This window comes from Bombina bombina, chromosome 4, assembly GCF_027579735.1.
Source record: "Bombina bombina isolate aBomBom1 chromosome 4, aBomBom1.pri, whole genome shotgun sequence".
Taxonomy (NCBI): domain Eukaryota; kingdom Metazoa; phylum Chordata; class Amphibia; order Anura; family Bombinatoridae; genus Bombina; species Bombina bombina.
In genome coordinates this window covers 436,265,814-436,292,718 of record NC_069502.1, presented here as the reverse complement: position 1 = coordinate 436,292,718, position 26,905 = coordinate 436,265,814, and the positions used below count along the sequence as shown (strand labels likewise).

General features: G+C 41.3%; 1 protein-coding gene across 1 annotated transcript in view; it reads right to left on the bottom strand.

Annotated features, from left to right (window-relative positions):
- Positions 1–26,905, bottom strand: part of TNK2 (tyrosine kinase non receptor 2) — a 555,703-nt gene that overhangs the window by 377,500 nt on the left and 151,298 nt on the right. The window contains exon 3 of the mRNA XM_053710269.1: positions 857–977. Within this exon, the coding sequence (XP_053566244.1) occupies positions 857–977 (121 nt within the window). The remainder of the gene's footprint in view (positions 1–856; positions 978–26,905) is intronic.

The following is a 26,905-nucleotide window of genomic DNA, read 5'->3' as shown; positions in this document are numbered from 1 at the left end:
AACAAAGCACATTTGATGATAAAAGTACATTGGAAAGTAGTTTAAAATTACATGCCCTATCTGAATCATGAAAGTGTATGTTTGACTAGACTGTCCATTTAAATTATCCATTCCCCTTATTAGCTTTGTGTCCCTTCTCTGAACTTTTTTTAGGTCTGCTCAAGGTGAGGTCTTACCAGGGATTTATATAGTGACAGTATTATGCTTTCCTACCTTGCATCAATGCTTCTTTTAATACATGCTAATATCTTATTTTATCCAGTCATTTAAACATGAGCTAACATTTTCAGCTATTCCCAGTCCCTTAAAGGGATAGAAAAACCCACAATTTTCTTTCATGATTTGGATAGCACATACAATTTCAAATAACTTTACAATTTACTTCTATTATCAAATTTGCTTCATTCTCTTGTTATCCATTGCTGAAGGAACAGCATTGCACTACTGGCAGCTAGCTAAACACATCTAGTTAGCCAATCACAAGAGACAAATGTGTGCAGGCAAAAAACAGCAGCTAGCTCCCTCTAGTGTAGGATATGTGCGTATTCTTTTTCAACAAGGGATACTAAGGGAACAAAGCACATTTGAAAATAGAAGTCAATTTAAAAGTGTCTTAGAATAACATGATCTGTTTTAATCATGCAAGTTTAATTTTGACTTTCCTATCCCTTTAAAGGGTTAGAAATCTTTAAAAAAAAATCATACCTGAAAATCACTATTATTAAAATTAACATAACATATAGTAAATACACTTAATAGTAATCCAAAATAAAGGTTCTTAATAACTTAAAATCTTATATTTATTTCTACATTAACAAACGGCAAAGACTGCCCTTAAAAGTAGGCTGATCATTACCGTAATTTTGCATTGCTGTTCGTCCAATAGCAAAAAGTAGGCAGCTCCGTCCACTCCCTCTGCAAATTCTGTGCTCTGGTGCATCCCCCCTCTGACATCACAATGCACATTGTCAGGGTATCTGTGAGTAACATTAAATAAACTATGGATGTATTGTAGAATCTAATATTTTAGCTAAAATCTAATTTGACAAGAATTGTGTGGGCTGTAGCCATGGCAGACCAACACCCACTTCTTCTTGGTTACACAGGAAAGAACAAAATGTTTCGACCTTTGTATAAGATAAGGCCAGTGGGCCCCTTCAAAATAAATATTAGCATTTTGAAACCTTCAGATGTGTATGTCCATATGTGGAGTTTCCTGCCCAAAATGGATAAAAGATTTACAGACCCATCTCACTGCTCAATACAGAGGGAGCCTAAATGTCTATAAAAACCCTTTTGGTGGAAGATATGCATCACTAAAGCCAGGAATATAATAATTAGCACAAACCTGTTAATTGCCCCTGAGCCAACTAAATACACATAAGGCAGCTGAACTCATGTTTACCTACAGACATTTGGGAATGCTGTGCCTAAATCTTCATAATAATTTAAAATACAAATCATATTAAAAACATCTATCTAAATATATATTGATCTGAAACTGATACTATTGGATAAATGTCTGCCGTATTGAACAAGTAGCTATACAGTCAATTTAAAATGTCCAATCTATTTCAAAATTAATAACCTATTCTTTTATTTTATTTTTTAGACATCTGAACTCAAGTTACCTACAGACGTACAAATGCTGTGACTAAGTCTTCATATGAAGTTATAGTGACAACATGTATGTGTATATATATATATATATATATATATATGTATGTGTGTGTGTGTGTATATATATATATATATGTGTGTGTGTGTGTGTGTGTGTGTGTGTGTGTGTATGATATATATGTATTGATCTGAATTATAATATATTGGATAAATGTCTGCTGCATTAATAGATGTATAAATGTTTGACATTTTAACAACATTATTTCTTTCATTTCAGACCTACATCTGGTTTTTCATGCATTCAAAATGATTAGAAACGTGAAATATACTGTATTCATTTAAGATACAATACAATGCCAGGATGTTGAATGCTATGATTCTGTGAAGAAGGATGGTTAACAGTGAGCTGCTTATTAATATGATTACTAGAAGTATAATCATATTTAATATTAAAATAATCAGAGAGAATGACACTATAGGGTCCCATATATGTTGGCCAGATAAGTTTATTAATACTGAAAATTATAGTAAATAAAATAAACATTTTATAGGTTAAATAATTGAACTGCAGCAATATTTAATGGAAACTACAATTGTGATCGTCTGCTGCCCCCTAGGGGATTAAAAATGGTATGACAGCAAAATGGATTGACTACTAGAACACATGCAAATCTAAATGAACCAATGAGAGGGACAAGCTTCGAGGGCCAATGGAAAGACAGCTCCGTTAAGGGCCTATCGAAGTTATCACCAATGATTAGAATAAAAAGGTGTGGGGTTATATCTTGTGATATAACCTCAGGCAAGAGAAAGAAAAGGCTCTCTGCTGCTGAGTTTCTTTTACTGACAAACTGTTGCCTTGGAATCCAGTCTCCGACGTGCAAATCTGGGCCTAATTTTTCATCCATCTTGCAAAAATTTACCTCTTAATTTATGAGGTGAAATTGGACTTATCAGAGAAAAATTTAAACATTAATTTGGTTATTTGGGTAAAGTATAAGAAATTGTTAAGTATATTTAATATTTTAAATCAAAGGCTATAGTTAGATTACAGTTAGTATTTTTAAAAGGGCACAATTTGTATTTTAAGCTCATGTTCATAGTCCTGTGTAGTTTAACTAGTCATTATTGCTAAATAATTTATTTACTAGACAGGGTTTTACACTCCAGATTTATAAGTCAGTCATTACAGTGAACTCTTTCAGAACTGTACATAAACTGTTTATTGTGATTAAATCCCTGGTAGTTATAAATTAAGCATAGTAAATTGGTAATCCATACTGGGCATTGAACTAGAGTTATTGGTTAATAACAGAAGATTCTGGTACTTTATTCTGGTACTTTATTGTGCTATTTTAATGTAAATTGTAAAGGTATATTAGTATGATCTTTGTATAGAATATTATAACAGCATTAGTGTGGATCATTTGATTCATATCTGGTTTCTATAAATATAATTCATTGTGTTTATAACTTTAACTAATATAAAGAATTTAGGAATAAAATATTGATTTTAATTGTTTCGTATATGCATTTTATTGGGGGTTTGTTTTAAAGAATAATTATTAAATAAATTGTATTATAACCCGGCCATATACTGACAACATGTTCACTCTTTATCCAAGGCTTTGTTGGTGATGCGCCTCAAGACAGAGCACAGATGCGATCCAGTATGCGCATGTTTGAATCCACAAAGGGCTACAACTGCGCATGCGGCCCGCCATGATGGTTCTACCTAGGTAGACTATTATTATAGGTCCCGCATAATGAAGATAACAGTGGGTTTGGCAGAATTAATAATTTTGTAGAGTAAATACAGGTAAACGGCAGTAAACCTTTAATAGCAATTAATTGCAAATAGCATTGATTTTTAACAATCTTTAAAAATGAATTACAATAATTTTTGCGTTTCCTATCCTTTTAATTTTGTACATTAATCTCTTGTGTGCAAAATCTAAGCATATCACATCAACTGATTCCCCTTTATCTACATTTTTACTTCCTTCCTCGTATAATCTAATTAGATTAGTTTGACATGATCTATTTCTCATAAAACCATGCTGATTTGAACTCATTAACTTGTTTATACAAATATACTCATCAATATAATCCCTTTTAATCCCTTTAAGTATTTTCCCCACTATTGATGTCAGACTAACTAGTCTATAGCTTCCTGGATCAGCCCTGCTTCCATTTTTGCAGAGTGGCACCACATCAGCTTTAAAGGGCCACTAAACCCAAAATCTTTCTTTCATGATTCAGATAGAGAATAGAAATTTAAACAACATTACAATTTACTTCGATTATTTATTTTGCTTCATTTTTTAAATATCCTTATTTGAAGAAAAAGCAATGAACATGGTGAGCCAATCACACGAGGCTTCTATGTGCAGCAACCAATCAGCAGCTAGTGAGCATATCTAGATATGCTTTTCATCAAAGAATATCAAGAGAATAAAAAAAATTAGATAATATAAGTAAATTAGAAAGATGTTTAAAATTGTATTCTCTTTCTAAATCATAAAAGAAAAAATGTGGGTGGCATGTCCCTTTAAGCCAGTCCTGGGGTACTATGCCTGAGGATAATGAGTGTTGAAAATTTAAGAGTAGAGGTTTGTCTATAACAGTACTAAGTTCCCATAAAACGCACCAGACAAAAATCTCAATATCAAGAACAATATAGCATGTTACGACACTGGACAGTTCTAGAATCTGTGCCCACTGGCTCCTGTGGTTTTTCCCGTCCTGGCTCAGTAAATATGGATGTTCACACAGATGGCTGACTTAACCCCTTGTACACAATAACAATAAAGATTTTTTTTTAAAAAACAATAGGTGCCTAACAAAAGAACAAAACATTTCTAATATATTAATAGTATGAAGAAAAATTAAAACATAATAAAAAAAAAACATGTTTTAGAAACTGCTATGTTCAATAAAATCTTTTACTTGAAATAGAAAAAAAAAATCCCTTTAGTCCCAAAATGTGAAAAGGTATTACTGAGGAATATTTATAAAATTATCAGCAGGTAAAGTAACAAGAAACATAAGCCTTTTCTGTAACACCAGCGACACTGATACAAAGTCTGTATTGCAATCCAGACAAGGTAAATTAAAGTATATAAAATAATGAAATGAACTCACAAAGAAATGTGTACTATGAAGGGGTTAAAAATGCAGGGTGGGAGGAGCAAGCTGGCACAGGTTTGTAGGTGTCTTACCTCTAGCATGACCTGACAGCAACTTACACAAATCTCCACTGCTACTGTGCTCCAAGACACGTGAGCGTGATGTCATAAGCCTCTTAAAGGGACCATTCAAATGGCATCACTGTGCCTTTGACAAGAAAACAGTATTTTGCAATGTTTACCCGACTGTGAGGTTTCCATACAGTCAGGGCGCCCACACATAAGCCTCTAAGAACACTTGGCAGTGAATGGATAGTGAAAGAAATTAATATTGCTGGGAGGAGAATGAGTCTGCCCTTTTTTGGGAGAAAATGTCACATCCAGGAAGATATGTAGTGTATATGAGAGAAAGATTTAGCAAGCAACCCTTGTCCCTCTAGCCAAACTATAACCAATTACCAAATGTTAGATTCTGTAGAATGTACCACATGCCACTACACAGCTGAAAAAGCCATCATACGTAGTACTTGTAATGAGTAACATTAAAGCAGAAGAATCACAGTAAAAAACATTATCAGACCAAACTACTTACAAATAATCAGAACTTTAATGTAGCCTTACATTACAATGACATAATTCTTACACAGAATCCCACGAAAACATACGTTATAACATGATAAATAGCAAAATACAGATAGGAAAACCCCTGATTAAACAGTGCCCATGGTGAAATCATTTTTTGTATTGTACCTTTGCACTCATATGACAATGGAGATGACATTTAAATGTAATAGTTTGGGGGCCAGATTACGTTTGGCGCACTAACTGTTGCGCTCAAGCGATATCGGGTTAATCACAGGTGTTTATGTGCATTGAAATTAGCGTGCGTATTACAAGTTGAAAATAAACTTGTTTGCTCGAGCACAATTACATTTAACGCGCGTCAGGATAGCACAACTTCAGAGCTCTGGTTAACTGTTAACACTTAAATAAAAAGTGTCACAAAAAAGATTAAAAAACATAATTTATGCTTACCTGATACATTCCTTTTTTTCTTGGTAGTGAGAGTTCACAATTCATTACTTTTAGGGATTCATCACCTGGCCACCAGGAGGAGGCAAAGACATCTTAAAGCAAGAACATTAAACGGATAGGAAAGTCAAAATTAAAGGGACATTAAACCCCCATTTTTTCTTTCATGATTCAGATAGAGAATATCATTTTACACAACTTTCTAATTTACTTCTATTATCTAATTTGCTTAATTCTCTTGATATTCTTTCCTGAAAAGCATATTTAGATAGGCTCCGTAGCTTCTGATTGGTGGCTGCACATAGATGCCTCATGTGATTGGCTTACCAATGTGCATTGCTATTTCTTTAACAAAGGATATCTAAAGATTGCAGCAAATTAGATAATAGAAGTAAGTTGGAATGTTGTTCAATATTGTATTCTCTATCTGAATCATGAAATTCACTTCTATTCCAAATGTGCTTCATTCTCTTGGTATCCTTTGTTGAAAAAGAATATGCACATATCCAACACTAGTGAGAGCTAGCTGCTTATTGGTGCCTGCACACATTTGTCTCTTGTGATTGGCTAACTAGATGTATTCAGCTAGCTGCCCGTAGTGCAATGCTATTCTTTCAGCAAAGGATAACAAGATAATGAAGCACATTTGATAATAGAAATAAATTAGAAAGTTGTTTAAAATAACATAATTTATGTTTGTGAGTCCACGAGCTTGTTACTGATGGGATATACATTCCTACCAGGAGGCGGCAACGTTTCCCAAACCTCAAAAGCCTATAAATACCTCAGTTTAACGTATAGCCAAGAGGTGAGGTGTTTAAGGAGTAAAAGCATAAAAAGGGGAGCAGGAAAAAAAAGATGTGCTTAGTAAAAATAACGAAAAAATTGGGTGGGCCTCTTGAAATCTCACCACCATGAAAGAAAACAAATTATGCTTACCTTTTCTTCAGATGGAAAGAGTCCACAGCTGCATTCATTACTTTTGGGAATTCAGAACCTGGCCACCAGGAGGAGGCAAAGACACCCCAGCCAAAGGCTTAAATACCTCCCCCACTTCCCTCATCCCCCAATCATTCTGCAGAGAAACAAGGAACAGTAGAAGAAATATCAGGGTGAAAAGGTGCCAGAAGAACAAAAATATCAGATGCCCCACAGAAAAACTACGGAGAGGGAGCTGTGGACTCTTTCCATCTGAAGAAAAGAAAATTATCAGGTAAGCATAATTAATGTTTTACTTCATAAATGGAAAGAGTCCACAGCTGCATTAATTTCTTTTGGGAAAACAATACCCAAGCTCTAGAGCAGTGTTTTTCAACCAGTGTGCCGTGGCACACTAGTGTGCCGTGAGAGATCCTCAGGTGTGCCGCGGCAGACTGACAACAGTGCGGGGGTGTCCCTCTTTCAAATTTTGAAATATTGGGAGGTATGTGACAGGCTCATCAGGCATCATTTACAACCATGACATTGACATTCATTCACAGACAATGATTATAATTGTTTGTGAATGAATGTCAATATGTCATGTATAGTTTGTAGGAGGCATGGCATGACAGCACTGTACAGTGTGTGTGTGTATATATATATATCCTGTATTAGGATCCAATGTGTGCTTTTGTAAAATTTTGGGATGGTGGTGTGCCACAGGATTTTTTTAATGTAAAAAAGTGTGACACTGCAAAAAAAAGGTTGCAAATCACTGCTCTAGAGGACACTGAATGCAAAAACGGGAGGGTACAAGAACCGAAACCACGTGCAGTCCAATAAGTAAACACCTGAAACAAAACACTGCAGGCTACAGTCATCCAAAGATGACTCTAAAATGTGAAAACTTGCAAGGCAAGAAAGGAGCAGCTGAAGATAGGTTCCCAACCATCAGCTGCTAAGCATCCACTAAGCAGTGGACACGTCACGGCTATCCAAGAGTCGCCATTCCTTCCCACAGATCCTGAACATGGAGAAGACACAGAGCCCTCAAGGAGGCTCCCCGTACCTTGAAGACCAGAGGACGAAACAGCAGAGCAACAGACCAAAGGTCCTGCTCCAAATATAAGACCAGCCCAAGTGACAGGCCCGTCTGAAAGCCAGGGGGAGCAGCAGGGAATGGAAAGAGTGGAAGGAACTCCAACAGAGCTCGGGAGCTAACCCAATCCGCTTTTCCATATAGTTAATACCAAGGAGAACCCCCTAGGACCTGCACAGAGAAAAGTGCCGTAGCTCCCTGAGAAGACCTGGCACAACTCTCTATAATAGACCCGACATAGATATCAACTTCCATAGTTGGAATAAACCAAGCCCTAGCACCTGTTCCAACCTCCTGCACACAGGGCAGGTCAACAACCCTCCCGAGAGGAAAACCCACCTCCTAAGGAAGGCAACTACCCCCTCAAAGGGGAGAGCACAGATAAAGGACAGCGCACATACCCAGAAGACAAGAAAGTCATAGACTGATCAAACCACCGAATGAAATTCATCCAGACACCAATGTTGATCCCACAGAGAGAAAACTCCCCGAACACACTTCGGAAAAGTCCATGTGTAAACTATTGCATCACAGAACCACCCCAAGGTGAAAGAACATGCACTGTGAAGAACAGACAGCCATAGCCGGATTGAACTCTCAACTATCAGCTTACAAGTCCGCAAAGTCTTCAACTAAACCATTGCGGGACCCCTTCCAAGGACAAAACAGGCCATAAGGAACATGCCAGCACCCGAAGGTAAAAGCCAATCCTGGCTCAGCTGCTTGCAGGTTCAACAAGCTAGCCATTAAGCCAACGCCTGTGTTCCCAGGAAAAACTGGGTCACCCCAAACCAGTCCACAGGATCATAAGTCTCCAGACATCCCTAAGGATCTAAGACAAGAAACCTGGGCCCGGGCCCCAGATCGTCTAAAAACAAACAACACCCTAGGGAACACCCATACCTCGTCTAAAGGAATCAGACCTCACAGAGGAAGATAGCCGTACTAAACAGGAGACCGGGAACAAGACTCACTCGTAATTCCCAGCCCAAGGGAAGAGACACCCCTAGCAGGAGTCCACCCTACAAAAAACCTAGGGTGCGACAGAGTCGCGCAAATACTCTAGAACCCAAGGGCGTCAAAAACAACACACCGGAAGTCCAAGACCAAGGGAAGAAACCAACGACAGAGTCACCCGAAGGTAGGGGTAGAACAAAGGCTAGTCTCCATAGTCCTCTCAGGATAAATAACCAGAGGACCACACCCAAGGAAAAAGAATGCAGAGCATCCTAAACCCCAGTAAAAAAAACCCTAAGCGAAGCTTGGAGAAAGAGACAACACAGCCTATCGTCCCCGACATGGAGATGACTAACTCCCAGAAATAGGAAAAAGCCATGCGGCCCCCACTTCCTAATAAGACGGCAAAGCCATCAAGAAGACAAGACCCAAAAAGGGACAATTCCAAAGAGCCCCTGAAGGCAAGACCGCCAGGAAACGGCAGCAAGGAGGTCTAGAGAGGGAGAATAAACTAGAACAAACTTCCTTAGAAGTAACAGTGCGATCAAACATCGCGAGTATTGATTCAAGATAAAATTCCCAAAGGAATATAAAATCAACATGAGCTTTAAACCAAATAAAAACAATCCTCATTGAATAAATATAAGATAAGGCAACCCGCAGTTTATCGCCTAAAAAGAACATGCGCACCCGCAGGACCAGTTTAACAGGGACCCTGTTATTCCAAGCTTAGAACTGGAAAGGACACTCAATAAACAAGACTATAAGAAGATTACTTCATCCCCTTACGTCTAATTCTGTAAGCTATTCGAAGCAGCAGACTGAAAAATCTCAGATCCATTAAGGATGGGATCTTCCGACAACGCCACAACGTGCCTCAATAAAACACGAAGGCGTGTGAGTCTATACCGAAAAGCACAGCATACCCGCGCCGGAGAAAAAGACGACTCTGTCCCCGAAGGTTGACCCCCCTGAAGCCTCAGGGACAGTCGTTCCTCCAGATACCTGAACAGGCCATCCTATGCCTGAAGAGCCCTGGATAATGGAACACGAACAATATCTTAAGGCAACTTCTGGAAGTTGCAGATTTGCCAGTGCCAAAATTATGGCCATGCGACATTGTGACGAAACCCCCGGCGGGAACAAGCCACCTTCCAGAGAAGGATAAGCAAAGTCTGGGTTAACTGCATGCGTAGTAAGCGATGGTGGAAGGGAACTCGCCACTCGAAGGACAGAAGCCCCAGACGAGGATGGCTCAGCGGCCCGCTGATTCTCCGAACCCGAGGAATTGAGCACTCTAATACGGCATTGAGAACATAACTGATATGCTTGTATCATTCGGGGCAATACGCATTCTGTGCAAGGAGTAGAAAATGAAACAGAAACGTCTGTCTCCTCAATATCAGACTCCTCCATAACTAGAATATTGAATACAAACATTGGACCAAAAATCTAAATGGCACCTGACACCCACAATGGCTGGGGCACTCACCACCTGCTATGAACCCGACACCAGCAGACCAGAATTTCTCCATCGCCACATGGTCAGGAATGCGGAAACAGAGGCCAAAAACGTGACCACACCCGGTCACCAGGAGAACCATATCGTCCAAAAAAGCGCGCCCGACCATAAGGCCACGTCACTTTCCAAAACCCGTTATGTTCCACAACCATGAGCCAAATACACTACATATATGCAGGTTGAATCATATAACAAACATGATTAAAAAAAACCCTGTTCAATAACCCCCCTCAGGAGATATTACCATCGATTCCAAGATACAAAAGGAGCCTCACTGAGACCCTGTGTTATAAGTTAGGACCTCAAGCTGGTAGCCCCTCCGGAAAACATCTGTTACAGTACATTTCATGGAGAAAGTAAAATGAAACGATCTTACTGGAATCTACGCTGTGGAACAGGAACACGGCCCTTCAAGTGTGACAGATAGTAGCATAGCTTCTGCCATGGACTTAAGTGAAGAAAGCAAGCAGCGAAACTCGTCAATGCCGATTGCTTGTGGAGCTGTTAATATGAGTCGGGATGGTTTCGCAGAAAGACTCTCCCTGCATCTCCGGACTCTAACTTTCATCCAAGCTTTCACTGAAAGGCTGACAGGACTAATTAAAACTCCAGTCCCATGCTGAAGAGTACTATCCTCCACAAGAGACTAAATCAAAACTTCTGACACTTCTCTGCCAACCTCCTGGGACGAAAGGCAAAGAATGACTGGGGAATGAGGGAAGTGGGGGAGGTATTTAAGCCTTTGGCTGGGGTGTCTTTGCCTCCTCCTGGTGGCCAGGTTCTGAATTCCCAAGTAATGAATGCAGCTGTGGACTCTTTCCATTTATGAAGAAAATGAATTTGTCAGGTAAGTTCTTACATAAATTATGTTTTCTTTCATATAGGTGGTGAGAGTCCACAAACTTGTTACTGATGGAATACCCAAAATGTGGAAGTCCACGAGTAACAAAAATAAAGGGAGAGATAAAATAAAAACAGCTATTCTCGCTGAGAAATTAAATAAAAAAGTAAAAGTGAATATAAACTGATGATTACTGCCCCACGGCATTGGATATACTTTCTAAAATGAGCCCGGGTTTTATTCATAAAATGTTTTATATTTATGTATTTTCACAAATATTTAGCTTTTTACCCCTCCGCCGATAAGGGCAGCTCTCCCGCCCGTCATATTGTCCAATTGATTGACAGAAGACGATTCTTAAAATAACTAATCCTTGTTTCCCCCCCTGGGTCGTTCAGCCCCCTTGCATAAATGTCACGGCCCAGGGGGAAACAAGGATTAGTTCTTTTAACAATCGTCATCTGTCAATCAATATGGCGGGCTGGAGAGCTGCGCTTATCGGCGGAGGGGTAAAAAAACTAAAAATTTGCGTAAATACATAAATATAAAACATTTTATGAATTAAACCCTGGCTCATTTTTAAAAGTATATCCAATGCCGTGGGCAGTAATCGTCAGTTTACATTCATTTTAAATCATATGCACTAGAATCAAACTGAGACAGCTGCCTGAAGAACCTTTCTACCAAAAGCTGCTTCAGAAAAAGCAAAAACATCAAAATGATAGAATTTAGTAAAAGGTATGCGAGAAAGACCAAGTGGCTGCTTTGCAAATTTGAATTCAAACTGAACTCTACAACTTTGAAATCGATCAACATAAGTTTGGGAATATACCACCTTATTGCAAAACTTTTCATTAGACACATTACACATCTACATTTGCACAGCACTCCAAACCCTTTGGAGGTTCTAAGAACTTACTGTATTCTTTCTCTATTGACCTTTAAAGTCAGATCTCTTTACATCTGATTATACTGTTGTCACTTTTATATATGAGGTTTGTCTCATACTGTTTTTAAACACCAGAAACATGTATCTAAGGGTTTTTATTTTATAATAAATGTTTTAATTTTAATTGAACTTGATTTGCTTAACGTAACACTTACGTTATACTAACCACTGTAGTTCAAGGCGCTCCTTAATATTTCTCTTATCTATTAAAGATTATTACCCCCAATCACTTTATACATGTTTCACAAACTCCATGTAAAAAACCTGATACGCATTGTTAAAATTATAAGGAGCAACTGACTCAGGGCATATACATAAACAATATATAACAACTTTACTCAAAAGTGCCCAATCCATAGGTGAGTGTCTCTTCTAAAAAGATTTAAAAAAATTAATTCTTATCGTTTAAGACACCCATCCACATATAGCAGACAGCCAAACCAGTACTGAAACATATCAGCAGAGTTAATGGTAGAGGAGCATAACGTCGATCTGTAATGGGAGGTAGAGGATGAATCCCTGCAACCAAATTTACAGAGAGCTTATATGCTAAGATTTCCCAGAGGCGAAAACATGGTGGCATAAAGCAGTACTCCCTTAACTTCCCTCAAACACTGTACTTAGAGAGGAACTGGGCTTTAATATGCTTAGAAGTGCTTTTCACTGAAGAAGTCAAGTACATCATGCTTCCCGACCTACTAAGGAGGCAAAGTTTTTAAACTGAGGTATGAGTGAGGTGGGCGGGGTATTTATAGGCTTTTGAGGTTTGGGAAACTTTGCCTCCTCCTGGTAGGAATGTATATCCCATCAGTAACAAGCTTGTGGACTCTCGCCACCTATATAAAAGAAAAACTTAGATTATGCTTACCTGATAAAAAAAATTTCTTCTGACGGGAAGAGTCCAAAGCTGCATTCATTACTTTTGTGAAAATAAGAACATGGCCACCAGGAGGAGGCAAAGACACCCCAGTCAAAGGCTTTAATACCTCCCCCACTTTCCTCACCCCCAGTCATTCTGCCAAGGGAACAAGGAACAGTAGGAGAAATATTAGGGTGAAAAAGGTGCCAGAAGAACAAAATTAACTACTGCTGCATCATAGATAAAGCACGGGTGGGGAGCTGTGGACTGGAATTATCAGGTAAGCATAATTTAAGTTTTTCTTCTTAAACGGGAAGAGTCCACAGCTGCATTCATTACTTTTGGGAAAACAATACCCAAGATATAGAGGACACTGAATGCAACAAAAGGGCGGGTACAGAAGGTGGCCCCTTTGAAGGGCACCACAGCCTGAAAAAAAAAACAGAACCCTACAAAAAAAAAAAACTAACACGTAGAACAAGCGGTTAAAAACTTGAAAGGACCCAGAAACTGCCCATCAGTTAAACAACCTACAAGGCCGGGCTAGTGATCACTCAAATCCCTAGATCCATTGAGCACAAAAAGCCCCCAAGGAGCCAAGTCTCACGGGCGTCCTGACCAACAGAACTAACCCTCGACCCGAAGGAAGAGCCTTCACTACCTAAAGCGAACCCAAGGTTATGAAAGACTAAATCGAACCCAAGTTTACGAAACACAACCACCCAGAGGAAAACTCCCTAAGAGGATCAGGACCAGAGATCACTCATAAGTCCACAAAGAAGCCACAAGCTTCTCCAGTACCCTAGTCTAGCAACACAGTAGCTAAACTAGACAACATAGATAGGGAACCCCTATAACCCGAAGCAAGTCGGATCTAGCAGACAAGGATGATTATCTTATCAGAGAAAAAAAGGCTAGCACATGAAAATATGTCACCCCCTCTGAACAAGAACTTGCGAACTCAGCCTTAAGCCAGCAAAGCTGACCCTAAGCCAACTTGGGAGACCATCCCACAGAGAATGCCAAAATAATGATGACAACTCTCGTCTAGGAACCACGTGCGTCCCACACCAGCAACCTATGCAAATAGTGGAGGACCGTGATTCCCCCACTGAGGGCAGGACAAGGTCAGAGAGCTGCCAGTAGGAATCGAACATCCAACCCTCAGCTATTAGACTAGGAGATAACCAATAGGCCACTTAGACATGTAGCAACTGGAGCACATAGCAAAACTCAACAGCGCAGCCAGATCCCCGGCCCCCCCTCCGAGGTAACAGACCCAGTTCAAGGAAATGGCAACGTCCGAATCAAGAATCTCCGGACCACCTCTCAAGGGATAAAAAGGGAGGGCCTGAATGGAACAAACCCTTGGGAGAACAACACTGACTGGCATCTAAATAGCTTGTCAGGGCAGACATAGGGCTCAGGATCCAGAACCAGAATCCAGCCCCAGGACCTCTTGCACGCAAGGAGGGAAAAACCTTGGAACTAGAAAAGAAGGACCTATGAGGCCTCAAGGAAACCGTATCACTTCAATGACCTCTCCGAAGGGGGTCAAACGCAAAGAAACCGCTTCCCCAGCCATAGACTTACCGAAGAGATGGGAGAAATGGTAAAACCATAGATACGATACCTGACAGCTCAGGTGAAAACAACGACCATAAGCCCACATCAAGGTGGAAAAGTAGTCCCCTGACAACAACTGTAAAATCTCGGCTGAGAGACGGCAAAAAGTAGCCCTTAGACAGATACCAACTCGTCTCTGGAGGGACAAACGGAGGTTGCACCCAGGCATGAACCTTAAACAGCATGGAACACACATTCAAGGTGTAAAGAGCTCCAGCTGGTTTCCCTAGGAACGATCCAGAACCGGATCCGAAACCAAAGACAAGGATATGGCCATAAGCCAGACCACCAGGACCCGGAACTGGTAAAATTATTAACCCCTCTGAAGACCATCCAGTGATCTCAGATGGAGCAGAGCACCCAGCAGAGTACTCTCGCATCCCAATGACCATGGATCATGGCCTTCTCAATAGAAATACAGACCAAAGAATCTAAAGAGACATCCTACCAGGTCAAGTAAGTGGGCAGCCAGTACCCGAAGATGCCACCTGACCCTGAACCCCTTGCAGAAATCCACGGAGTAAGATTTCATAGAGAGTCGAAGGGAACACCCCTCTCTACAGACCACGGGGTATAAGGGACAGGCACCTAACCCAGTTTGAGGGATGAAACAATGACAATATCTTCAAAGATCCTTGCAGGATCAGTCTCCCATAAATCCTGCACCTCACAGAAAACTACACGGGAGACTCAACTCCTGGCAGCCAAGTCGACCAAGGGAGAAACCGGGGAACAAAGGGGAAAAAACCCAGACCCCTGCGCTCCTATGGAAGAGCGCCAACATAATAAAGGAGGAAGTAAAGGGAGAAAACCAAAGTTCCAAACACCGATGACCCGACCCCCAGGAAGGGGTGAAGCAGCCCTGGCAACCTACGAAAGGTGCCAGACACTAGCCACAAAACTTAGACGTCCAGAGCTACCATACATGGAAAACTAAAACGCTATCCAACTTGTAGGGGTCATCCAACCTCCAAACCTGATGGGAATGGAGAAAACTCGGTCCCCAGGCCAAAGGCCTTCTCACATGTGGAACCCCCTAAAGAGTAGCACATGGGGATGTAATCAAACTCCTATCTTAGACTTAATAAGCATACATGCTACCCAAAAGAACCCCCTCAAAAGGTAGAAAAAAGGGAGGTGGACCCTGCTAGGCATGGTAGATATCCCTTAGGCCACTTAGTACTGCTAAGCAGCCCTCCTTCTTCTAACAAGGAGGCAACCCGAAAAACACAAACACTTATCAAAGTGAACATCTCAGCACCTGACGATGTAACCAGTACCAGCACCAAGTGGATGACATGAACCATAAAAGAACATCATCTATCGTCCGACCAGGACCCCCCTGGCACGAGAAACATTCCGAAACTGTCCCCGGTCCAAGGAAAATCCCAGAAGGGATTGATAACAAACAATAAACATAACTTGAGATGGAAAGAGGGCGCCACAATAGCGTGATATCGTCTGGTCATACAGATTTGTGTGTAGACAGGTAATATGCTTACCAGAGCGTGTGGCACTGTGCTGTGACCAGTGCGTGAAAGCTTGCTAGCACTTAAAACAGTGGCTAGTACACTGCAGGAAATGTGTGCCTTAGGATCTTCTCCTGGTTCTCACTTAGTGAACACCTCCTGATGTCTTGGTTTAAGTTGAACAGAACAACTCTGCGTGTTTTTATATTAGTATTAGAATACCACAATATGGACAACTTCTCAAATAAAATTGCTTTATTCAATGACGCGTTTCTCAACCCCAACAGGGTCATTTCATCAGATAAAAAACGAACCTGTTGGCATTGAGAAACGCGTCATTGAATAAAGCAATTTTATTTGAGAAGTTGTCCATATTGTGGTATTCTAATACTAATATAACAACACGCAGAGTTGTTCTGTTCAACTTAAACCAAGACATCAGGAGGTGTTCAAGAAGTGAGAACCAGGAGAAGATCCTAAGGAACATATTTCCTGCAGTGTACTAGCCACTGTTTTAAGTGCTAGCAAGCTTTCACGCACTGGTCACATCACAGTGCCACACGCTCTGGTAAGCATATTACCTGTCTACACACAAATCTGTATGACCAGACGATATCACGCTATTTTGGAGCCCTCTTTCCATCTCTTGTTTTCTAACAGTTTTCCCTCACTCTCCGGGATCAAGAGGAGCTGCCTGTCTTCACATATACACCATATCCAAGAAGAATATTATCAACATCTTTCTGCACAGATACCGATTTTTACGGACACATCCAGAAGCCGGTTACGGTAGATCCGTTTCTTGATTTATAAAGTCAGACATTTGACATTTAACTGTTTATATCTCAGCGCGCTTTTATATCCCCTTCTGGGATATTGTTTAATAAACATAACTTGTATTATTTTTTACTGCGCAACTTCTGAAGAAGTGTACATGCGATTACAAAATCGCAAGTATCAGTTTCAGAGAAAGAAATGTTTAGAACCGGAACTATAACAAACATGAGCTTTGTAAAACAAATAAAAAACACATCCTAACCGGATCAAATAAAATTAGAGGCCCCAATCTCCTAAGCTCAGAACTGGAACAGACACAATAAAGGAAGAAAAAGGCGACGTGAAGGAGATTGACTTCATCCCCCCAACGTCTAACCTAGTTTGCACTTTGACACAGAATACTAAGGATCCCTCGGGCCCAGTAAGACTGGAATCCTCCAGCACCACCAAAACATGCCTTAGTAGGGCATAATGTTCCCTCGCCGGACCGATGGATGACCCTGGCCCCGAGGGAGGGACCCCTGAAGCCTCAGAGGCCATCGCTTCCCCAGAAGGTCGAACTAACTCAGACGATCTCACGCTCAACGGACCCTGTTTAACAGAACACGGACAGTATCTTAGAAATACTTCTCTTGGGAGATATAAATGCGCCAGCCTCATAGATATGGCCATGTAGAACCGTGCCGTAACATCTGGAGGAAACAAGCAGCCTTCTGGAGAAACGGCTCTAGGGACACCTGCTTGCGTAGCAAAAAAATTTTCTGGACATGAAATCCTCGGGGGCGATAGCTCAACGCACTCTACGCTCCCTGAATCAGGGGAAGAGAGTACTCTAGTACGGCAATCAGAACATAACTGGTGGGCATGGATAACCCGGGCCATTTCATATTCCTCACAAGATGTATATTCCGAGTCGGAGATGTCCATCTCTAAAAAATCAGAATCCTCAATAACTTGGAGATGCAAGTTAAATTTGGAGAATGCAAATATGGACAAAAGCTAAGCGGCACCTTACACCCCCAATGGCTGGGGCACTCACCACCTCCTGTGAACCAGACTACCAACGAACAGACTCGCTCCGTTGTCACTCGGTCAAAGTACGGAAATGGAAATACAACGTGACCACACCCGGTCACGCGGGGCACAGTGTAAGTTTAGCAAAAAAAAAGCTGCGCCGGTCCAAAAGGACCGCGCAATCTAATGATAGGCCATTATGTTCTGAATAGCTCTGAGCCCAAGTATAACTACACATTTAGCAGACAGAATCACATAAACATGATTAAAGTGCCCCCTGTTCAATAACCCCCCGCAGGAGATATTAACCCTTGATTCCATAAGATAAAAGGAGTCCCACTGGAACCCTGACTTCTTTCATTAACATTACATCCCATATTGAAATAAAATGAAATGATCTTACCGGAATCTATGTCGTGGAACAGGAACACGGCCCTTGAAGTGTGACAGATAGTATCATCGCTTCTGACATGGACTTGAGAGAATAGAGGCAGGCAGCAAAACTCGTCAACGCTGATTGCCAAGGAGCTGTTAACATGAGTCGGGATGGCTTCGCAGAGACGACACTCCCTGCATCTCCGGACTCTAACTTTCACCCATGCTCTCACTGAGAGGCTGACAGGATTAATTAAAACTTCAGTCCCATTCTGAAGTATACTACCCTCCATAAGAGACTATCTTCAACCTCTAACACTACTCTGCCAACCTCCTGTGACGAAAGGCTAAGAATGACTGGGGGGGGGGTGAGGGAAGTGGGGGAGGTATTTAAGCCTTTGGCTGGGGTGCCTTTGCCTCCTCCTGTTGGCCAGGTTCTTATTTTCCCAAAAGTAATGAATGCAGCTGTGGACTCTTCCCGTTTAAGAAAATATGTTCTATCCAAATCATAATAGAAAATTTTGGGGTTTCCTGTCCCTTTAATATCCCTCCTACTTCCTGTGCCCTCCCAGTATTTCATATAGCCAAGCATAGGACAACGTAGTATAAGGGATAGTAGGGTAAAGAGGAGCAAACTATAACTTCTGCCACATAAGAAAAAATTGGGTGGGTTCATAGACTTTCACCACCAAGAAAGAAAGGAATTTATCATGTAAGCATAAATTATGTTTTCTTTCTAATGGTGGTAAGAGTCCACAATTCATTAGTGTTGGGAACAAATAACCAAGCTGTGGAGTACATGGAAAAAATGGGTGGGATAAAAGAACAAAGGCAGGCACCTATTGACCAGGACTACATCCTGAAGAAACGACCTGCCAAAAAACCCCTCAGCCGAACAAAAGCATCAAATTGATGGAGTTGGGGGTTTTTGTTTTGTTTTTAAAGGCCTTATTCTTGAAGATTCAAGAAAAGGACACCAAACGATACGAATGAACTGCAATTCCTAAGGACAGCGGCTATCCCTTCACCAAGGGAATGAGACACCTCGGCTATAAAGCTAAGACAAATAAGTCGCCTACTGCCCCTACAGACTCTGAAAACAAAAACATAGAAAATTGGAGGGCTGCCAAAAGTCTATAGCAGTCTGAAGATAAAAAGTCTTAAAAAAACAGAATTTATGTTTACCTGATAAATTACTTTCTCCAACGGTGTGTCCGGTCCACGGCGTCATCCTTACTTGTGGGATATTCTCTTCCCCAACAGGAAATGGCAAAGAGCCCAGCAAAGCTGGTCACATGATCCCTCCTAGGCTCCGCCTACCCCAGTCATTCGACCGACGTTAAGGAGGAATATTTGCATAGGAGAAACCATATGTTACCGTGGTGACTGTAGTTAAAGAAAATAAATTATCAGACCTGATTAAAAAAACCAGGGCGGGCCGTGGACCGGACACACCGTTGGAGAAAGTAATTTATCAGGTAAACATAAATTCTGTTTTCTCCAACATAGGTGTGTCCGGTCCACGGCGTCATCCTTACTTGTGGGAACCAATACCAAAGCTTTAGGACACGGATGAAGGGAGGGAGCAAATCAGGTCACCTAAATGGAAGGCACCACGGCTTGCAAAACCTTTCTCCCAAAAATAGCCTCAGAAGAAGCAAAAGTATCAAATTTGTAAAATTTAGAAAAAGTGTGCAGTGAAGACCAAGTCGCTGCCTTACATATCTGATCAACAGAAGCCTCGTTCTTGAAGGCCCATGTGGAAGCCACAGCCCTAGTGGAGTGAGCTGTGATTCTTTCAGGAGGCTGCCGTCCGGCAGTCTCATAAGCCAATCGGATAATGCTTTTAATCCAGAAGGAGAGAGAGGTAGAAGTTGCTTTTTGACCTCTCCGTTTACCAGAATAAACAACAAACAAAGACAAAGTTTGTCTGAAATCCTTAGTAGCTGCTAAGTAAAATTTGAGAGCACGAACTACATCCAAGTTGTGCAACAAACGTTCCTTCTTTGAAACTGGATTAGGACACAAAGAAGGCACAACTATCTCCTGGTTAATGTTTTTGTTAGAAACAACTTTTGGAAGAAAACCAGGTTTAGTACGCAAAACCACCTTATCTGCATGGAACACCAGATAAGGAGAAGAACACTGCAGAGCAGATAATTCTGAAACTCTTCTAGCAGAAGAAATTGCAACCAAAAACAAAACTTTCCAAGATAATAACTTAATATCAACGGAATGTAAGGGTTCAAACGGAACCCCCTGAAGAACTGAAAGAACTAGGTTGAGACTCCAAGGAGGAGTCAAAATTTTGTAAACAGGCTTGATTCTAACCAGAGCCTGAACAAAGGCTAGAACATCTGGCACAGCTGCCAGCTTTTTGTGAAGTAACACAGACAAGGCAGAAATCTGTCCCATCAAGGAACTTGCAGATAATCCTTTTTCCGATCCTTCTCGAAGGAAGGATAGACTCTTAGGAATCTTAACCTTGTCCCAAGGGAATCCTGCAGATTCACACCAACAGATATACCAAATTATGTGGTAATTTTTCTGGTTACAGGCTTTCAGGCCTGAACAAGAGTATTAATAACAGAATCTGAGAATCAAGCGTTCAATCTCCAAGCAGTCAGCTGGAGTGGGTCGAACGGACCTAGAACAAGAAGGTCTCTCAAAGGTAGCTTCCATGGTGGAGCCGATGACATATTCACCAGATCTGCATACCAAGTCCTGCGTGGCCACGCAGGAGCTATCAAAATCACCGACGCCCTCTCCTGATTGATCCTGGCTACCAGCCTGGGGATGAGAGGAAACGGCAGGAACACATAAGCTAGTTTGAAGGTCCAAGGTGCTACTAGTGCATCCACTAGAGCCGCCTTGGGATCCCTGGATCTGTACCCGTAGTAAGGAACTCTGAAGTTCTGACGAGAGGCCATCAGATCCATGTCTGGAATGCCCCACGGTTGAGTGACTTGGGCAAAGATTTCCGGATGGAGTTCCCACTCCCCCGGATGCAATGTCTGACGACTCAGAAAATCCGCTTCCCAATTTTCCACTCCTGGGATGTGGATAGCAGACAGGTGGCAGGAGTGAGACTCCGCCCATAGAATGATTTTGGTCACTTCTTCCATCGCTAGGGAACTCCTTGTTCCCCCCTGATGGTTGATGTATGAACTTGGCCCTCGCTAGCTGAGGCCAAGCTTTGAGAGCATTGAATATCGCTCTCAGTTCCAGAATATTTATCGGTAGAAGAGATTCTACCCGAGACCAAAGACCCTGAGCTTTCAGGGATCCCCAGACCGCGCCCCAGCCCATCAGACTGGCGTCGGTCGTGACAATGACCCACTCTGGTCTGCGGAAGGTCATCCCTTGTGACAGGTTGTCCAGGGACAGCCACCAACGGAATGAGTCTCTGGTCCTCTGATTTACTTGTATCTTCGGAGACAAGTCTGAATAGTCCCCATTCCACTGACTGAGCATGAACAGTTGTAATGGTCTTAGATGAATGCGCACAAAAGGAACTATGTCCATTGCCGCTACCATCAAACCTATCACTTCCATGCACTGCGCTATGGAAGGAAGAGGAACGGAATGAAGTATCCGACAAGAGTCTAGAAGTTTTGTTTTTCTGGCTTCTGTCAGAAAAATCCTCATTTCTAAGGAGTCTATTATAGTTCCCAAGAAGGGAACCCTCGTTGACGGAGATAGAGAACTCTTTTCCACGTTCACTTTCCATCCGTGAGATCTGAGAAAGGCCAGGACAATGTCCGTGTGAGCCTTTACTTGAGGAAGGGACGACGCTCGAATCAGAATGTCGTCCAAGTAAGGTACTACAGCAATGCCCCTTGGTCTTAGCACCGCCAGAAGGGACCCTAGTACCTATGAGAAAATCCTAGGAGCAGTGGCTAATCCGAAAGAAAATGCCACGAACTGGAAATGCTTGTCCAGGAATGCAAACCTTAGGAACCGATGATGTTCCTTGTGGATAGGAATATGTAGATACGCATCCTTGAAATCCACCTTGGTCATGAATTGACCTTCCTGGATGGAAGGAAGAAGTGTTCGAATGGTTTCCATCTTGAACGATGGAACCGTGAGAAACTTGTTCAAGATCTTGAGATCTAAGATTGGTCTGAACGTTCCCTCTTTTTTGGGAACTATGAACAGATTGGAGTAGAACCCCATCCCTTGTTCTCCTAATGGAACAGGATGAATCACTCCCATTTTTAGCAGGTCTTCTACCCAATGTAAGAATGCCTGTCTTCTTATGTGGTCTGAAGACAACTGAGACCTGTGGAACCTCCCCCTTGGAGGAAGCCCCTTGAACTCCAGAGAATAACCTTGGGAGACTATTTCTAGCGCCCAAGGATCCAGAACATCTCTTTCCCAAGCCTGAGCGAAGAGAGAGAGTCTGCCCCCCACCAGATCCGGTCCCGGATCGGGGGCCCGCATTTCATGCTGTCTTGGTAGCAGTGGCAGGTTTCCTGGCCTGCTTTCCTTTGCTCCAGCCTTGCATAGGTCTCCAGGCTGGATTGGCTTGAGAAGTATTACCTTCCTGCTTAGAGGACGTAGCCCTTGGGGCTGATCCGTTTCTGCGAAAGGGACGAAACTTAGGTTTATTTTTGGTCTTGAAAAGACCTATCCTGAGGAAGGGCGTGGCCCTTGCCCCCAGTGATATCAGAGATAATCTCTTTCAAGTCAGGGCCAAAGAGTGTTTTCCCCTTGAAAGGAATGTCAAGCAATTTGTTCTTGGAAGACGCATCCGCTGCCCAAGATTTTAACCAAAGCGCTCTGCGCCACAATAGCAAACCCAGAATTTTTTCGCCGCTAACCTAGCCAATTGCAAGGTGGCGTCTAGGGTGAAAGAATTAGCCAATTTAAGAGCACGAATTCTGTCCATAATCTCCTCATAAGAAGAAGAATTACTAATAATCGCCTTTCCTAGCTCATCAAACTAGAAACACGCGGCTGCAGTGACAGGGACAATGCATGCAATTGGTTGTAGAAGGGAACCTTGCTGAACAAACATCTTTAGCAGACCTTCTAATTTTTTATCCATAGGATCTTGGAAAGCACAACTATCTTCTATGGGTATAGTGGCGCGCTTGTGTAGAGTAGAAACCGCCCCCTCGACCTTGGGGACTGTCTGCCATCAGTCCTTTCTGGGGTCGACTATAGGAAAACAATTTTATAAATATGGGGGGAGGTACTAAAGGTATACCGGGCCTGTCCCATTCTTTACTAACAATGTACGCCACCCGCTTGGATATAGGAAAAGCTTCGGGGGGCCCCGGGGCCTCTAAGAACTTTTCCATTTTACATAGTGGTTCTGGAATGACCAGATAATCACAATCATCCAAATTGGATAACACCTCCTTAAGCAGAGCGCGGAGATGTTCCAACTTAAATTTAAAAGTAATCACATCAGGTTCAGCTTGTTGAGAAATGTTTCCTGAATCTGAAATTTCTCCCTCAGACAAAACCTCCCTGGCCCCCTCAGACTGGTGTAGGGGCCCTTCGGAAACCATATCATCAGCGCTCTCATGCTCTACAGAATTTTCTAAAACAGAGCAGTCGCGCTTTCGCTGATAAGTGGGCATATTGGCTAAAATGTTTTTGATAGAATTATCCATTACAGCCGTTAAATGTTGCATAGTAAGGAGTATTGGCGCACTAGATGTACTAGGGGCCTCCTGTATGGGCAAGACTGGTGTAGACGAAGGAGGGGATGATGCAGTACCATGCTTACTCCCCTCACTTGAGGAATCATCTTCGGCATCATTTTTACTAAATTTTTTTATGACATAAAAAACATATAGTTAAATGAGAAGGAACCTTGGTTTCCCCACAGTCAGAACACAATCTATCTGGTAGTTCAGACATGTTAAACAGGCATAAACTTGATAACAAAGCACAAAAAACGTTTTAAAATAAAACCGTTACTGTCACTTTAAATTTTAAACTAAACACACTTTATTATTGCAATTGCGAAAAAGTATGAAGGAATTGTTCAAAATTCACCAAAATTTCACCACAGTGTCTTAAAGCCTTAAAAGTATTGCACACCAAATTTGGAAGCTTTAACCCTTAAAATAACGGAACCGGAGCCGTTTTTATATTTAACCCCTTTACAGTCCCTGGAATCTGCTTTGCTGAGACCCAACCAAGCCCAAAGGGGAATACGATACCAAATGATGCCTTCAGAAAGACTTTTCTATGTATCAGAGCTCCACACACATGCAGCTGCATGCCATGCTGTCCTCAAAAACAAGTGCGCCATACCGGCGCGAAAATGAGGCTCTGACTATGATTAGGGAAAGCCCCTAAAGAATAAGGTGTCTAAAACAGTGCCTGCCGATATAATCATATCAAAGTACCCAGAATAAATGATTCCTCAAGGCTAAATATGTGTTAATAATGAATCGATTTAGCCCAGAAAAAGTCTACAGTCTTAATAAGCCCTTGTGAAGCCCTTATTTACTATCTTAATAAACATGGCTTACCGGATCCCATAGGGAAAATGACAGCTTCCAGCATTACATCGTCTTGTTAGAATGTGTCATACCTCAAGCAGTAAGAGACTGCACACTGTTCCCCCAACTGAAGTTAATTGCTCTCAACAGTCCTGTGTGGAACAGCCATGGATTTTAGTTACGGTGCTAAAATCATTTTCCTCATACAAACAGAAATCTTCATCTCTTTTCTGTTTCTGAGTAAATAGTACATACCAGCACTATTTTAAAATAACAAACTCTTGATTGAATAATAAAAACTACAGTTAAACACTAAAAAACTCTAAGCCATCTCCGTGGAGATGTTGCCTGTACAACGGCAAAGAGAATGACTGGGGTAGGCGGAGCCTAGGAGGGATCATGTGACCAGCTTTGCTGGGCTCTTTGCCATTTCCTGTTGGGGAAGAGAATATCCCACAAGTAAGGATGACGCCGTGGACCGGACACACCTATGTTGGAGAAAACCCTGTCTGAAGTAATCTCACCTTGAAATTTTCGGGATAGTACCTGAAGAAGGAAGCACAGATTCCTGGATAATACTCCTAAGGAAACCATCTTGGGTAAAGAACATTGAGGTAAAGCCATTTGCTATTTTCTATTAGCAGGTGATACATTGGCTCATTCAAAAAGCCGGTTGGAGCCTCTGTATTAAACATCACTTACTCTTGAGAAAGTCTGAGCGTTCTCAAACGTAGCGCGCAGAGAGGACCTACTACCTACATGCACACTCCCGACCGGCTTCGACTGACTCCTGGTGCCCTACTCCAGACGTGGTTCACATATGGGTGAGGTGGCGTGAACGCCGGGGTTTTCTGATTGAGGCTGTAATAAGACCGGTGTGACTGCATTTATATTTGATGCGCTTTGTATCTTTTTATTAAGTAAGTTGCCATTTAGCTGTGTGTGCACTTACCTTGCAATAAATGTTTTAACGCTTGAGTCGGGCTGCGCCTGTTTTTACTCTTTTACAGCTTTCTTCTATTTTGGTGCTTGCCTGAAAATACCCACCTACGAATACGGGCGGGGGACGACTCCATCGAACACTCTGCAGGGTTCCATGATCGCATTCCTTGATTGTATTCCTGAGATCAATTCTGCAGTCTATCCGATCTCTCCGAACGGGGTTAACCGGCTTTGTTCCATCTACTATAACCACTCCTCAACTCACCGCTAAGCGCTGATACCGGTTCTTTTCTCCTTTACACTCATAACAAAACTGATAAAAATATGAAATATGTATATGTGTGTGTGTACATTTGTACTTATGTATTTATGTTTTACTGTATATTTACTGTACATATTTCACATTCCAATGTTCTTGATTTACAGGATAATGTTTTTATTCTTAAATACATATTTCTATACATGTGTATATACCTATACCTGCATATCTATGCCAATATATATATATATATATATATATATATATATATATATATATATATATATAGGTATAGATAAGTATTTTACATGAACAGTATAAGATATATTTATATATATATATATATATATATATATATATATATATATATTTAGATTGTAAGTTCCCACGGGAACAGGGCTCCCAATTCCTCCTGTATTTGTTTGTTAAATTTTGTCTGGTGTCTCATATTGTACTGTCCTTTTATCTTTGTTACCTATGAACAGCGGAGCGGAATCTGTTGGCGCTTTATAAATAAAGAATAATAATATATATACAGGTGGCCCTCGTTTTACAACGGTTCCATTTACACCATTTCAGAATAACAACCTTTTTTTCCAGTCATGTGACTGCTATTGAAAAGCACTGAGAAGCAGTGCATTTATTAAAATAGATGGAGCTGTCCGCTGGTGTTGCAGCAAAGCCAAGCAAGCTGAAATTAATCAGTTTAACCAGACCTGAGCTATCGAGCAGATTTCAAAGAAACAAGATCTTCCTGTCTATAAATCAGTCTTCCTGTCTATAAATCAGTGGAATGTATAGAAAGAACTGTTTGCAGAAAAATGCAAGTGAAGTCTGTGTTGTGTGATTATTTTATTATGTTTATAATGCTGTTTAGCAAATGTTTTTGTTCATTTAACTTAGTTTAATTATAAATTCTGTGTTGTGTGACTATTTTATGAGGTCTATAATGCTGTTTAGCATTTAAAGTCTTAATTTCAAAGCTTTAAAAATAATGTATTAGGTGTTACTTATGACAATTTGAGAGGGGCCTGGAACCCATCTCCCT